Genomic DNA, 16,071 nt, shown 5'->3' on the forward strand with positions numbered 1-16,071 from the left:
CTGGGGCCATGTTCAAGTGAAGACAGAGAGGGGAGCATTAGTTCATGGCTTAAGTCAAAAGGAGCTCACCCACCTGTGGTCAGCCAAATCCACCTTCTCTATCTCGTGATTCACTTCTTTAAGCTGTGTCATCGTTGTTTAGTAGAGTTGGCTTTAGTGTCGGTTTGTCTGTATGTTTTAGTTTTTGTTGTTATTGCTTCTGTCTTTCTTTTGAATTACAAGCAGCCCCTGTAGTGCCAGCCATAGAACTTGGGAGTTGATGCCATTTATTTAAAAGCAAAGACACCATCGTCTGTAAACAGTAAGGATCCATTTATTTCAGAGACTCTAAAAACAAATCCTAGTATTTATTTTATTTTTGGCAAAGTCATATTTAAATCAATGAAGAGTGATAAAACAAGTGAAATGACCATAGTCACTGATCATTGGGGAATATGTGCTATTTTAACTATGAGCTCTTGGTAATCAGTGTAATTATTCATATTTAACAGCTGTAGTGTGTAATATTTTTATTTTGCTTCATTGCCTATGGTTAGAGAGCAGGCTAGAGATGAAAACTTTGGTGTATTTTAAATCCGTCTACTGGCTTGAGTGTCTATAGAACTCTGGATGTTTTTGAAATGAAAATCAAATATACATTGTTTTATAGAATAAATGCATTTTTGACCACTTGCCTATTAAGAATCCTAAAATATCAAATTCTATTTTCCCACTGACTTTTGTTATAAAATCAGCAATAAGTTCCTTTGCAAATGTTCATTTTGAGAAATAAGTCATATTTAACAATCCAGCCAGTGTTTCAACATATATTTAAAATAAGAATGTTCCTGCAATATATTAACATTGCTCAAAATGATCCTTAAATGTGTGCAAAATAACTAATTTTGCTTTTATGAAGATTTGAAGGAAAGAAATAAGAGCTGAAATGAAAAAAACATATATATATTTGAAGGAAAAAAATTACTCAGCTATATATATTTGTCCCTTCAGTTTATGTTTGTTAAGTAATTGATAATTCTCTGTATTAGGAATCCAAAATTAATTGTCATCTGGCCCATGCCCTTCATTCTCTTATAACCTGGCAAAAGGAAAGTATCATTTAAACAAGCACATTTACGTTGTGATGTGCTAAGTACTCAATAGAGGGATGAGACTGTGCTGGGGAAATACAGCAGGAGAGACTAACTGCCTTCACAGAGAAGGTGACACCTGAGCAGGGTATTGAAGGGTGAGTAGGAGTTTGGGGCCATGGGAGGAGCACAGTCTCTGGAGTTGGACTTCCTGATTTAAATCTTGGCTCTTTCACTACTTCTTAAATGACCTTGGACAAATTACTTGTTTCTCTGTACCTTCATTTTCTCCTCTGTAAAACTAGGATAATATTTGTAGCTACATCAGAGGCCGTTATGAAGAGTTAGTGTATGTAAGGAACTTAGAGCACTGCCTTACACATGGGAAGAGCTTAGTGCATGTGCTCCTGTTGTTCCATCATTAAGAATGACAGTAAAGTTGGCACAGCGGAGGGAACAGTGTGCTACATTTTTATTATGTAAAAATGCAAAATGCCACCTAGCTAATGGTTTTACAAATGAGCAATTTAAAACACAAGATGTAGAGAAGAAATGGAAATAGGGTAGAACCGTACAGAGGCCCTGATTGATGAGGAGGAGACAGAGTTACCAGGCCACTTCCTGAGTCACTCTGTGACAGGCACCTCAGGTAATCACCAAGTGGACACCTGGTGCACAAGCAACTCCTTTTTCCATACTAGACAGTAAGTTTCGTGAAACAGTGGCAATTGAAGAATGAAACCCATTGACTGTAACACACAACTGAGGAGGCCATAAAAAACTAATACAACAGTTGCTGCATGGGACTAGCTCCTGACCTGCTCCAAGAGTCTGTTTCCTCTGCTGATTTCTGTGAAAGATACTTATATTATTTTTTTTTAGTTATTTCTGAGATATACATTTTAAAGTAATAACTAGAATTATGACTTATAACATAATACCAGAACATATAAGATTTTTAGAAATTTCATGTAATGTCTGAAACATTTATATTAACATATTTCCATACAAATAACCCAAAGAAAGTTTAGTATTAGTTGTCTGTGTGTTTGTTTTTTTATACTGCAGGTTCTTATTAGTCATCAATTTTATACACATCAGTGTATACATGTCTGTCCCACTCACCCAATTCAGCACACCACCATCCCCACCCCACCACGGTTTTCCCCCCTTGGTGTCCATACGTTTGTTCTCTACATCTGTGTCTCAGCTTCTGCCCTGCAAACCAGTTCATCTGTACCATTTTTCTAGGTTCCACATACATGCATTAATATACGATATTTGTTTTTCTCTTTCTGACTTACTTCACTCTCTATGACGGTCTCTAGGTCCATCCACGTCTCAACAAATGACTCAATTTCGTTCCTTTTTATGGCTGAGTAATATTCCATTGTATATATGTACCACATCTTCTTTATCCATTTGCCTGTCAGTGGGCATTTAGGTTGCTTCCATGACTTGGCTGTTGTAAATAGTGCTGCAGTGAACATTGGTGTGCATGTGTCTTTTTGAATTACGGTTTTCTCTGGGTATATGCCCAGTAGTGGGATTGCTGGATCATATGGTAATTTTACTTTTAGATTTTTAAGGAACCTCCATAGTGTTCTCCATAGTGGCTGTATCAATTTACATCCCCACCAACAGTGCAAGAGGGTTCCCTTTTCTCCACACCCTCTCCAGCATTTGTTGTTTGTAGATTTTCTGATGATGCCCATTCTAACTGGTGTGAGGTGATACCTCATTGTAGTTTTGATTTGCATTTCTCTAATAATTAGTGATGGTGAGCAGCTTTTCATGTGCTTTTTGGCCATCTGTATGTCTTCTTTGGAGAAATGTCTATTTATGTCTTCTGCCCATTTTTGGATTGGGTTATTGTTTTCTTTAATATTCAGCTGCATGAGCTGCTTATATATTTTGGAGATTAATCCTTTATCCGTTGATTCGTTTGCAAATATTTTTCCCATTCTGAGGGTTCTCTTTTCGTCTTGTTTATGGTTTCCTTTGCTGTGCAAAAGCTTTGAAGTTTCATTTGGTGCCATTTGTTTATTTTTGTTTTTATTTCCATTACTCTAGGAGGTGGATCAAAAAAGATCTTGCTGTGATTTATGTCAAAGAGTGTTCTTCCTATGTTTTCCTCTAAGAGTTTTGTAGTGTCTGGTCTTACATTTAGGTCTCTAATCCATTTTGAGTTTATTTTTGTGTGTGGTGTTAGGGAGTGTTCTAATTTCATTATTTTACATGTAGCTGTCCAGGTTTCCCAGCACCACTTACTGAAGAGACTGTCTTTTCTCCATTGTATATCTTTGCCTCCTTTCTCATAGATTAGTTGACCATAGGTGTGTGGGTTTATCTCTGGGCTTTCTATCTTGTTCCATTGATCTATATTTCTGTTTTTGTGCCAGTACCATACTGTCTTGATTACTCCAGCTCCATTTTTTTCCCTTAAGACTGCTTTGGCTATTCGGGTCTTTTGTGTCTCCATACAAATTTTAAGATTTTTTGTCCTAGTTCTGTGAAAAATGCCATTGGTAATTTGATAGGGATTGCATTGATCTGTAGGTTGCTTTGGGTAGTATAGTCATTTTCACAATATTGATTCTTCCAATCAAAGAACATGGTATATCTCTCCATCTGTTGGTATCATCTTTAATTTCTTTCATCAGTGTCTTATAGTTTTCTGCATACAGGTCTTTTGTCTCCTTAGGTAGGTTTATTCCTAGGTATTTTATTCTTTTTGTTGCAGTGGTAAATCAGAGTGTTTCCATAATTTCTCTTTCAGATTTTTCATCATTAGTGTATAGGAATGCAAGAGATTTCTGTGCGTTAATTTTGTATCATGCAACTTTACCAAATTTATTGATTAGCTCTAGTAGTTTTCTTGTGGAATTTTTAGGATTCTCTATGTATAGTATCATGTCATCTGCAAACAGTGACAGTTTTGCTTCTTCTTTTCCAATTTGTATTCCTTTTATTTCTTTTTCTTCTCTGATTGCTATGGCTGGGACTTGCAAAACTATGTTGAATAATAGTGGTGAGAGTGGACATCCTTGTCTCCTTCCTGATCTTAGAGGAAATGCTTTCAGTTTTTCACCATTGAAAATAATGTTTGCTGTGGGTTTGTCGTATATGGCCTTTATTATGTTGAGGTAGGTTCCCTCTATGCCCACTTTCTGCATAGTTTTTATCATAAATGGGTGTTGAATTTTGTCAGAAGCTTTTTCTGCATCTATTGAGATGATCATATGGTTTTTATTCTTCAATTTGTTAATATGGTGTATCACATTGATTTGTGTATATTGAAGAATCCATGCATCCCTGGGATAAATCCCAATTGATCGTGGTGGATGATCCTTTTAATGTGTTGTTGGATTCTGTTTGCTAGTATTTTGTTGAGGAATTTTGCATCTATATTCATCAGTGATATTGGTCAATAATTTTCTTTTTTTGTAGTATCTTTGTCTGGTTTTGGTATCAGGGTAATGTTGGCCCCATAGAATGAGTTTGGGAGAGTTCCTTCCTCTGCAATTTTTTGGAAGAGTTTGAGAAGGATGGGTGTTAGCTATTCTCTAAATGTTTGGTAGAATTCACCTGTGAAGCCATCTTGTCCTGGACTTTTCTTTGTTGGAAGATTTTTTTTTTGCGGTACGCGGGCCTCTCACTGTTGTGGCCTCTCCTGTTGCGGAGCACAGGCTCCAGACACGCAGGCTCAGCAGCCATGGCTCATGGGCCTAGCTGCTCCATGGCATGTGGGATCTTCCCAGACTGGGGCACAAACCCATGTCCCCTGCATCGGCAGGCGGACTCTCAACCACTGCACCACCAGGGAAGCCCTGTTGGAAGAGTTTTAATCACAGTTTCAATTTCATTACTTGTGATTGGTCTGTTCATATTTTCTATTTCTTCCTGGTTCAGTCTTGGAAGGTTATACCTTTCTAAGAATTTGTCCATTTTTTCCAGGTTGTGCATTTTATTGGCATAGAGTTGCTTGTAGTAGTCTCTTAGGAAGCTTTGTATTTCTGTGGTATCTGTTGTAACTTCTCCTTTTTCATTTCTAATTTTATTCATTTGAGTCCTCTCCCTGTTTTTCTTGATGAGTCTGGCTAAAAGCTACCAGCTTTTAGTTTTATTGATCTTTGCTATTGTTTTCTTTGTTTCTATTTCATTGATTTCTGCTCTGATCTTTGTGATTTCTTTCCTTCTGCTAACTTTGGGTTTTGTTTGTTCTTCGTTCTCTAGTTCCTTTAGGTGTAAGGTTAGATTGTTTACTTGAGATTTTTCTTGTTTCTTGAGGTAGACTTGTATAGCTATAAACTTCCCTCTTAGAGTTGCTTTTGCTGCATCCCATAGGTTTTGGATTGTCTTGTTTTCATTGTCATTTGTTTCTAGGTATTTTTTGATTTTCTCTTTGATTTCTTCAGTGATCTCTTAGTTGTTTAGTAACATATTGTTTAGCCTCCATGTGTTTGTGTTTTTTACATTTTTTCCCTGTAATTCATTTCTAATCTCATAGCGTTGTAGTCAGAAAAGATGCTTGATATGATTTCAATTTTCTTAAATTTACTGAGGCTTGATTTGTGACCCAAGATGTGATCTATCCTCGAGAATGTTCCATATGCACTTGAGAAGAAAGTGTAATCTGCTGTTTTTGGATGGAATGTCCTATAAATATCAGTCAAATCTATCTGGTCTGTTGTGTCATTTAATGCTTGTGTTTGCTTATTAATTTTCTGTTTGGATGTTCTGTCCATTGGTGTAAGTGAGGTGTTAAAGTCCCCCACTATTATTGTGTTACTGTCGATTTCCTCTTTTATAGCTGTTAGCAGTTGCCTTATATATTGAGGTGCTCCTATGTTGGGTGCATATATATTTATAATTATATCTTCTTCTTGGATTGATCATTATGTAGTGTCCTTCCTTGTCTCTTGTAACATTCTTTATTTTAAAGTCTATTTTATCTGATATGACTATAGCTACTCCAGCTTTCTTTTGATTTTCATTTGCATGGAATATCTTTTTCCATCCCCTCACTTTCAGTCTTTATGTGTCCCTAAGTCTGAAGTGAGTCTCTTGTAGACAGCATATATATGGGTCTTGTTTTGTATCCATTCAGCAAGCCTGCGTCTTTTGGTTGGAGCATTTAATCCATTCACATTTAAGGTAATTATCTATATGTATGTTCCTATGACCATTTTCTTAATTGTTTTGGGTTTGTTTTTGTGGATCCTTTTCTTGTCTTGTGTTTCTCACTTAGAGAAGTTCTTTTAGCATTTGTTGTAGAGCTGGTTTGGTGGTGCTAAATTCTCTTAGCTTTTGCTTGTCTGTAAAGCTTTTGACTTCTCCATCGAATCTGAATGAGATCCTTGCCAGGTAGAGTGATCTTGGTGTAGGTTCTTCCCTTTCATCACTTTAAGTATATCATGCCACTCCCTTCTGGCTTGTAGAGTTTCTGCTGAGAAATCAGCTGTTAACCTTATGGGAGTTCCTTTGTATGTTATTTGTCCTTTTTCCCTTGCTGCTTTCAATAGTTTGTCTTTGTCTTTAATTTTTGCCAATTTGATTACTATGTGTCTCTGTGTGTTTCTCCTTGGGTTTATCCTGTATGGGACTCACTGCACTTCCTGGACTTGGGTGGCTATTTCCTTTCCCACGTTAGGGAAGTTTTCGACTATAATCTCTTCAAATATTTTCTCGGGTCCTTTCTCTCTCTCTTCTCCTTCTGGCACCCCTATATTGCAAATGTTGTTGTGTTTAATGTTGTCCCAGTGGTCTCTTAGGCTGTCTTCATTTCTTTTCATTCTTTTTTCTTTATCTTGTTCCGCAGCAGTGAATTCCACCATTCTGTCTTCCAGGTCACTTATCCGTTCTTCTGCCTCAGTTATTCTGCTATTGATTCCTTCTAATGTAGTTTTCATTTCAGTTACTGTATTGTTCATCTCTGTTTGCTTGTTCTTTAATTCTTCTAGGTCTTTGTTAAACATTTCTTGCATCTTCTTGATCTTTGCCTCCATTCTTTTTCCGAGGTCCTGGATCATCTTCACTATCATTATTCTGAATTTTTTTTCTGGAAGGTTGCCTATCTCCATTTCATTTAGCTGTTTTTCTGGGGTTTTATCTTGTTCCTTCATCTAGTACATAGCCTTCTGCCTTTTCATTTTGTCTGTCTTTCTGTGAATGTGGTTTTTGTTCCACAGGCTGTAGGAGTGTAGTTCTTCTTGCTTATGCTGTCTGCCCTCTGGTGGATGAGGCTATCTAAGAGGCTTGTATAAGTTTCCTGATGGGAGGGATTGGTGGTGGGTAGAGCTGACTGTTGCTCTGGTGGGCAGAGCTCAGTAAAAGTTTAATCTGCTTGACTGTTGATGGACTGGGTTCCCTCCCTGTTGGTTGTTTGGCCTGAGGCAACCCAACACTGGAGCCTACCTGGGCTCTTTGGTGGGGCTAATGACAGGCTCTGGGAGGTCTCATGCCAAGGAGTACTTCCCAGAACTTCTGCTGCCAGTGTCCTTATCCCCACGGTGAGCCACAGCCAGACAGCCACCCCCCACCTCTGCAGGAGACCCTCCAACGCTAGCAGGTAGGTCTGGTTCAGTCTCCCCTGGGGTCACTGCTCCTTCCCCTGGGTCGTGATGCACACACTACTTTGTGTGTGCCCTCCAAGTGTGGAGTCTCTGTTTCCCCCTGTCCTGTCAAAGTCCTGCAGTCAATTCCCACTAGACTTGAAAGTCTGATTCTCTAGGAATTCCTCCTCCCGTTGCTGGACACCCAGGTTGGGAATCCTGATGTGGGGCTTATAACCTTCACTCCAGTGGGTGCACTTCTGTGGTATAAGTGTTCTCCGGTCTGTGAGTCACCCACCCAGCAGTTATGGGATTTGATTTTACTGTGATTGCACCCCTCCTACCATCTCATTGTGCCTTCTCCTTTGTCTTAGGATGTGTGGTATCTTTTTTGGTGAGTTCCAGTGTCTTCCTGTAGATGATTGTCCAGCAGCTAGTTGTGATTCTGGTGTTCTCGCAAGAGGGAGTGAGAGCACATCCTTCTACTCTGCCATCTTGGTCCTGTCTCCATACTTATATGATTTTAACAGATATATTTAAAGCTCTGAGTCAGGGCATTTAAATAACATAACTGTTAAAATCATGGAAGATACAGTTTGCTGAAAATAAGTTATTTGGCCAGTAAAGCGTTAGTTATTAAGGTATCTAAGTCGGGATGAAGAAAGTAGAAAATATAATGGAGAATTATATAAAACCAGAACCAAAGAGTGATTAAATAATCACTAAAGTATCCAAAACTTGAAATCCATTGATTTTACAATTAGCAGCAGATAAAGGAAGCAAGCCTTTCTGAAGTCCTGGCTTGGACAAGCACATCATGATTATCCTGGTAATCGGTTCCCTGGCTTACAAATTCTGCACAGGTGACTTGCTTTATACATTGCATTTCTGTTTAATCAGACATGCCTACCTTTGTTTCATTTGCTGTGAAATAGGAAATCAAGGAGAAACTGGATTCCAGTCACAAGAGAGATATAGAGGGCATGGGAGTCCCAGAAATCAAGTACGGAGACTCTGTCTGCTTTGTCCAACATATAGCCAGTGGTCTCTGGGTGACCTACAAAGCACAAGATGCCAAGACATCCCGCCTGGGACCTCTGAAAAGAAAGGTGAGGGGTTAGAAAGCCTGGAAGCAACTGGGTAAGAGAAGTGATTGTGAGAATCAGGTGAACATGTTGTATGTTTACTTCTTACTATTCTGAAGAGTTATTTCTGTGACAGATTGTGTAGCCTAATGTGGTTACTCTGACCTCATATTCAGTGGGGAAAATAAAGAGCTACATAGATGACAAATCTGTGAGGAGAGAGTAGAATATGTTCCATGTGCTCTAAAACCTGAACTAAATGACTTTTGGTGGTATGATGTTTTGGGAGTATCCACATCATTGCGCCTTTCATTTAAGTGGATAATTGAGTTGTTATGCAGTTTTCGTAATATACAGACTAAATAGAATCTCTACAAAGAAAAACACAGATTGCATGATAACAAGCGCACAGGAACCAACGTGCAGAAAGATGAGATACTGTGGAATTATACTCTATTCACAGAGAATGAATGCAGATCTGAGTGGTCTGTCACAGCCTGCTACAGTGGGAAATCTGGCTTGGATACATACAACATCTTTTTTCCAGAAAGTCAATTGCCATAATAGAGTTTCTTTTGATAGGAACCAGAAAATAGATGTTCCAGGCATGGTACTTTTTTTTTTTTTTAAACCCTTAACAAAACATGGGTTTGGGTAGTCAAGGAGTCCCATAATAAGGTTCTAGGAAGCACTGTACACTATGTTTTCTATATGTCAGCCTAATGGGAGGTGATGAAAAGTTTCCCAGAATGCTGGTTATTGTAAGAAAGGAGGTTGGGAGGAAACCATAAAGTAATAAATCGCTTATTTTTGTATAAAGTAAAACATACCAGGAAAATATCCAGAAAGGGAAAATAAAATTACAAAGAGGAGATAGAAAATAGAATAAGTAAGAGGCCACAAAGACTAGCTTGTATGAATCCAGCCCTTCCTCTGCCACCAAATATAAAGGCTGGATTAAACACAGAAACAAACCATTTGAAGGCTTCCACAAGCAAGGCACCCAGGACATGGGTACTGAAAATCCCAAATAGAATGTAAGTGCACTAAGGTGAGTTCCTCCTTTATCACCACTTTCCCCTCAGCATTTTGCTGAGTTACAGCACAAGGAGTGGGGTCTTCTGTTAGTTTCACTGGGCCGGAGAGATGTATTTGTGATAAGGTCAGCTGAGGTTTCTGGGACTTGAGGGGCCACATTCCCCAGTGGAGGAAACTATAGAAACATGAACCTGAAATTCTATATGCAGTTTCCCCTAGCATCTTAAGCTGACTGTGGATAGAGTTTGAAGCTAAGATAGGGATCAGAAAGTGCCAGCTATGGTGGAGAAGAGCAAAGCAGAGATGTGGACAGCATGACAGTACTAGGAGACAGAGGTGGGGAATTGAAGTCCCTCAAGCTGGAGTGGCCCCTGAAAATACAGTAGGTTTTCAACTGAATCCCCAAAAGGGCTCTAACCCAGGAGTAAGGGCTGCACCCTGGAAATAAGGGCAAATTGAAAATCGATGCCAAAGGCCCATCATCTACCCTAACAGCCAATGAGAAGAAAATTAAATCCTCTAAAGAGTATGATAATATCATCTAGAGTTTCCACAATTTTTCATACCTACTAAGATAAAAATGACATTTAAGAAAGTAGAATTTGTGGATCTTGGCTGTAATTCTGTGTGGGTGGGGACACAGTTGAAGGACCCTGTCAACTAGGAGAGATCCCAGTTTACGGTGTTGATTTATTGTGCCTACCCCTGACTTTTTCTTCTGGCCATAGTCCAGAGGTCCATTTAATTGCTGGAGTGTGCATGTGAATTTGGGAGATGCTTCCAGAAACTCTCTCTAAATGGTGCCATAATGCTCAGCCCTTGATAGGGCTGCCCAGCTCCATTTCGCGAGGAGCCAGTTAAGTTCCCCTCTATAAATACAAAGAATGTCCAATCTGTGTTAAGCATTTTATGAAACAAAATGGGAATTTAGAAAAACCAATGGGAAACAGACACAGTAAAAAACCTGACGAATGATACTTCACCTTAAAGGAAGTACCTTCTTTCCATCTTGGGCTTCTGCTCTCTGCTCTTGGGTTATGGAATTCCTCCGAGAGAAAAAGGACCTTAGGACCTGAGCTGCAGCGATCAATAGGATACATAATAACAACATTCTAACAGCTGCATTTCCCCCATTTCTCATTACTTTCTTGTTTGTTTGGCTGGTTTGAATGTGTTATCTGAACAAGCAAAACCTAAGGTCTTTAGGGACTGACCCAAAAGCTGGGACTGAGGCCAGAGTAAACCTAGTGAGATGTATGGCCAAATCTAAATGCAACATTGGTAAGCAGTTGCTGGGAAGTTCGGACAAAGTAACGTTTTGAAAGAGTTGGTGAATCCAATAGTAAGGGCATCCTTTGCTAATGCTTAAGCTACAGTATATAGATGGCATGCAAGGTCTTTTTTCGAAAATGAACATAAACTTGTACAAGCCAGCATTCTACTTCCTGTGTGAATTCATTAAATCAGGATATGCTTTCAAAAGAATATAAAGTAAGGAAGAGATTTTCACATGGAAAGGAAAATAAGTTGTTTCTTTGTGCTAAAAATGAGAACAAAAATCCTTATTCTAAGGATAGTTTTTGGAGCCACATATTTAATTGTCATAGAGACTGACTCACCCCCTTCCCCCTTCCCCAGGACCTACAAATGGCCTCCCCTCACTTACTCACCATCCAGAGGAAACCATGCCAGGAACTTGAATCAGGATTTGACCCTGACTTGAACCAGAGTCAAACTATCCCAGTTAATAACAGTATATATTTGGCCCTACTAGAGAAAAAAACAGCTGACTTCCACGCCAAAAGATGCCAGCCCCACCCAAAAATTCTATCATGATGTCACTGGTGAGCAATAAGTATACTAGCTTCCAGACAACTGATCTGAGATCGGTAATATATTTCCCCTTATAACAAATATGCATCGAGTACCTTTTATATTCTAGGAAACATGCTAAATGACTTACATGTAAATCATCGAATCCTCTAAATAACCCTCTAAGTCCACCTGCAGATGGTGAAGTCAAAGCAGAGATTTGCCCAAGGTCACACAGCTGGGATGTGGCCTAGCAGGATTAGAACTCAGGTCAGCTGATACCCCAGCCCAGGCTTTCAAACCCCCTCTCTAGCCTCCATGAGAAGCAAACTACCATCTCGAGCTGCTTCCCCAGTTCTACAGTCAGCTAACTCGGTGTAGCTGTCATTCAGGAGAGAAAGCCATGCCTGATCCCAGTAGAGGGTTTTATTTTAACTTGTCTTTCTTCTTTCTTGGTTTATCTCTGGAGGAAAAGGCTCTGAACAAAGTGATTTTTCTCCTCTCCAAGGATAAGGTTTTGTGTCCATTTTAAGAGAAAAATCTATCATAAAATATGTTTTCACCCTTTCAAATTGGCCATCTAGGCCCAAGGAATTTATTGTAACTCAATATCACAGTGGCACATAAAGTTTCATTTTCATCAAAGCACCGTGTCTCAGGAATGAGTCATACGTCAGCAATAGGGAGTATGGGGAAAATAACTTTGTTAATGTCCCACTTTCAAAATGGGCCTGTGGGGAACTTGACTGGGGAGAAGGAGTACAAGGGATGAGGGAAATACTGCCAGAAACGTTGACTCTCCAGCTGTGTAACCTGGAACTGGTGTCCTTGGCTCTGGCGTAGGTCATACTCCATCAGGAAGGCCACATGGATGACGGGTTAACACTGCAGAGATGCCAGCATGAGGAGTCCCAGGCTGCCCGGATCATCCGGAACACGACCGCCTTATTCAGCCAGTTTGTAAGGTAGGTGAGCTCCTTCCCTTTCTCTGCTTGTCAGTTTCTATTTTGTGGCCATCCAATCCCACCAACCACCCCCTTTGAATACTATGAATTTTCAGGAAATAAGTATGCACCAGCAAAGAGTTTTGCCAGAAAGAGCTTGGGATTGAAACTTACTTCCCAGTAGGTAAGCTCCTCCCAGCTTCACTCTTGGCCCAACAGATGCCCAAGCCACATTAGTTATTCAGGTTGGTGTCACAAACACCCAAGGTCTTCTCATGAAAATTAAGTGGAAAGAGCTGGAGTGCTTTAAGTCCCATTTGTATTAGTGTGTGAAGAGGGGAGGAGAGAGGAGTAATGGATCCACACCCTCTGTGCTGTTTAGAAAGGCTTTCTACATCATTCAGAATTGTTGCTGTGGTTTGGTTCCAAGGAGATCTACATGGAAGGCTTGGGTTACCCACCTATGGCTGGGACTTAAATGGGGGAAAGTAACTTAGCCTGCTTGGATCATAATTCCTCCAGCCTCAACAGTGCTGCCCAAACAGAACTCTGTGGATTGTGTTCACCAATTACCATGAGGAATGGATTCTGTTGTAAACAGGGCAGTGTTGCAAGCCATCTTCTCTCATAGGAAAATCTCTAAAGCCTAGAGGGTTTCAATTGAGTGTGTGAATTTGCATGAAATGAGAAAAATTTTTTATACCTTTATTTTCCTTCCTGTTGAACCACTGTGATCCAAGGGATGTGTGTTAGTTAGGATACAGGGTAAGCTGCCATTGTGGTTCAGAATAAACTTTTATTTCTTTTTCAAGTAATAGTATAGGGGACGCAAGTGTTTTGGGGAAAACAGACCATGCCGCTACTGGGGCTCAGTTTTCTTCTTTGAGATCTCCTACAAGTTCTTTAAGTATGTCCCTGGACCAACCCAGCAGCATCACCTGGGAACTTGTTAAAAATATAAATTCTTGGGTTTTACCCCCGACAGACCTACTGAATCAGACACCTAGAAAAAACTAGGTACCTCAGAAAAACTGAGTTTTAATGGGCCCTCCAGTTAATGTTGATGTTTGCTAAAGTTTACAAACCACTGCCCTGGAGTAAAGGTCTTAACCTTGGCCGGATGCTAGATTCATCTGGGAAGCTTTTAACACCCTGATGCCCAGGTGGCATCTCCAAACAGTTGCATCAGAGTCTCTGGGGTGGGATCCAAACACCAGCTTTTTATTAGCACTCCCCAGAAAATTCTTATATTCAGCCACAGTTGAGAACCAACTGTGCTGGTATGTATTCTTCATCCATGTGCTTAAAAATAGCTTACTAGGGCTTCCCTGGTGGCGCAGTGGTTGAGAATCTGCCTGCCAATGCAGCGGACATGGATTCGAGCCCTGGTCTGGGAAGATCCCACATGCCGCGGAGCAACTGGGCCTGTGAGCCACAATTACTGAGGCTGTGCGTCTGGAGCCTGTGCTCCGCAACAAGAGAGGCCGCGATAGTGAGAGGCCCGCCCACCGCGCTGAAGAGTGGCCCCCACTCGCCACAACTAGAGAAAGCCCTCGCACAGAAACGAAGACCCAACACAGCCGTAAATTAATTAATTAATTAATTTTTAAAAATAGCTTACTAATACCATGTCTAAGGTCCATCCTGAAAAGATGGGAAGAGAGAGGAAGTAGAGTGCAAGCCATTTCTTTTTTTAAAAAATATAACCCAGAGTTAGATCACCTTATCTTGCATTCTATTGTCTAACAGTAGTAACATGGCCACATCTAGCTGAAGGAAGGCTGAGAAATGTCACCTCTGGTTGGTTGACTATGTACAACTCAGGGGTCCTGATACTAAATTGAAGGCAAGTAGACAATAGGGGTATTCCTGCTACAGGATGGGACTGAGACCTGCAAGTCAATGATCTTTTGTCTGCTTTTGGCTCTGCCACTGGTTTTCTGTGAACCTTGAGCAAAATATTTCCTCTTGTTTTTTTTTTTTTTTTTTTTTGCGGTACACGGGCCTCTCACTGCTGTGGCCTCTCCCGTCGCGGAGCACAGGCTCCGGACGCGCAGGTTCAGCGGCCATGGCTCACGGGCCCAGCCGCTCCGCGGCATGTGGGATCTTCCCGGACCGGGGCACGAGCCCCTATCCCCGGCATCAGCAGGTGGACTCTCAACCACTGCGCCACCAGGGAAGCCCTTTCCTCCTTTTTATTCTGCATTACATCCAGACTGTTCTCCTTCTTCAAAGAAAGAGCCTAAGAACGAATGGCTTGGTATGGGCAGAAAAAATTAGCTACATGTACACATGAAATTTTCATATAGTCTGGGCTATGACCACAGCCATCACCATAGGGAGTGGATGGTTTTATTAATCTGGCCCTCAGTTCTCTCAGCCTCTGTCCTTATATCTTTCTTAAGTCAGGGGCCCCTACCTCACACATATACAAAAATTAATTCAAAATGCATTAAAGACCTAATTGTAAGATCTTAAACTATAAAACCTGGAGAAGAAAACATAGGGTCAAATCAGCATGACCTTGAATTAGGCAATGGTTTCTTCAATATGGTACCAAAAACAAAACCTACAGAAGAAAATGTAGATAGATTGGACTTTATCAGAATTAAAAGCTTTTTTGCTGTGAAGGGCACCATTAAGAAAGTGAAAAAACAACCCATGATATGGCAGAGAATATTTGCGAATCATAGATCTGATAAGGGATTTTTATCTAGAATAAAGAACACTCACAACTAAGCATTAAGAAGACAAATGGAACCAATTTAAAAATGGGTGAAGGATCTAAATAGACATTTCTCCAAAGAAGATATATAAATGGCCAATGAGCACATGAAAAGATGTTCAATACCATCAGCTATCAGAAAAATGCAAATCAGAACCACAGTGATATAATGCTTTATTCTCACTAGGATGGCTATAATCAAAAAGACTGTCAATTAGAAGTGTGGGATAGGATGTGAAGAAATTGGAACCTTCATACACTGCTGGTGGGAATGTAAAATGTTGCAGCCACTTTGGAATACAGTCTGGGAATTCCTCAAAGTGTTAAACATAGAGTTACTGTATGACTCAACAATTTCACTCCTAGGTATACGCCCAAGAGATATGAAACATACGCACACACAAAAACTTGTATACAAATGTTCAAAGCAGCATTACTCATAATAGCCCAAAAGTGGAAACAACCTAAACATCTATCAGGTGATGAATGCATAAATAAAAGATGCTATATCCATACAATGGAATATTATATGTCCATAAAAAGGAATGAAGTACTGATATACACTACAACATAAATGAACCTTAAAAACATTATGCTCAGTGAAAGAAGCCAGTCACAAAAGAACACATATTGTATTATTGCATGTGTATGAAATATCCAGAAGAGACAAATCTGTAGAGATAGAAAATAGATCTGTGGTTGCCTAGGGCTGGGGTGGCAGCAGGTGAAAAGAGGAGTGACTACTAATGGGTGTGGGATTTGGGGGAAAGCTGAGGAAAAGTTCTAAAGTTGATTTAGGTGATTGTTGCACAACTCTGTAAATATACTAAAAACCATTAAACC

At 40.0% G+C, this 16,071-nt stretch overlaps 1 protein-coding gene across 3 annotated transcripts in view; it reads left to right on the forward strand.

Moving 5' to 3' along the window:
- Positions 1-16,071, forward strand: part of RYR3 (ryanodine receptor 3) — a gene marked incomplete at both ends in the record, with an annotated part of 580,399 nt that overhangs the window by 300,322 nt on the left and 264,006 nt on the right. For all 3 annotated transcript variants that reach the window (XM_079701083.1, XM_079701082.1, XM_079701084.1), the window contains 2 exons: positions 8,560-8,733; positions 12,403-12,524. In XM_079701083.1, the coding sequence (XP_079557209.1) occupies positions 8,560-8,733; positions 12,403-12,524 (296 nt within the window). The remainder of the gene's footprint in view (positions 1-8,559; positions 8,734-12,402; positions 12,525-16,071) is intronic.

Source organism: Hyperoodon ampullatus (genome assembly GCF_949752795.1).
Source record: "Hyperoodon ampullatus genome assembly, chromosome: 3".
In the NCBI taxonomy this organism is placed as follows: Eukaryota; Metazoa; Chordata; class Mammalia; order Artiodactyla; family Ziphiidae; genus Hyperoodon; species Hyperoodon ampullatus.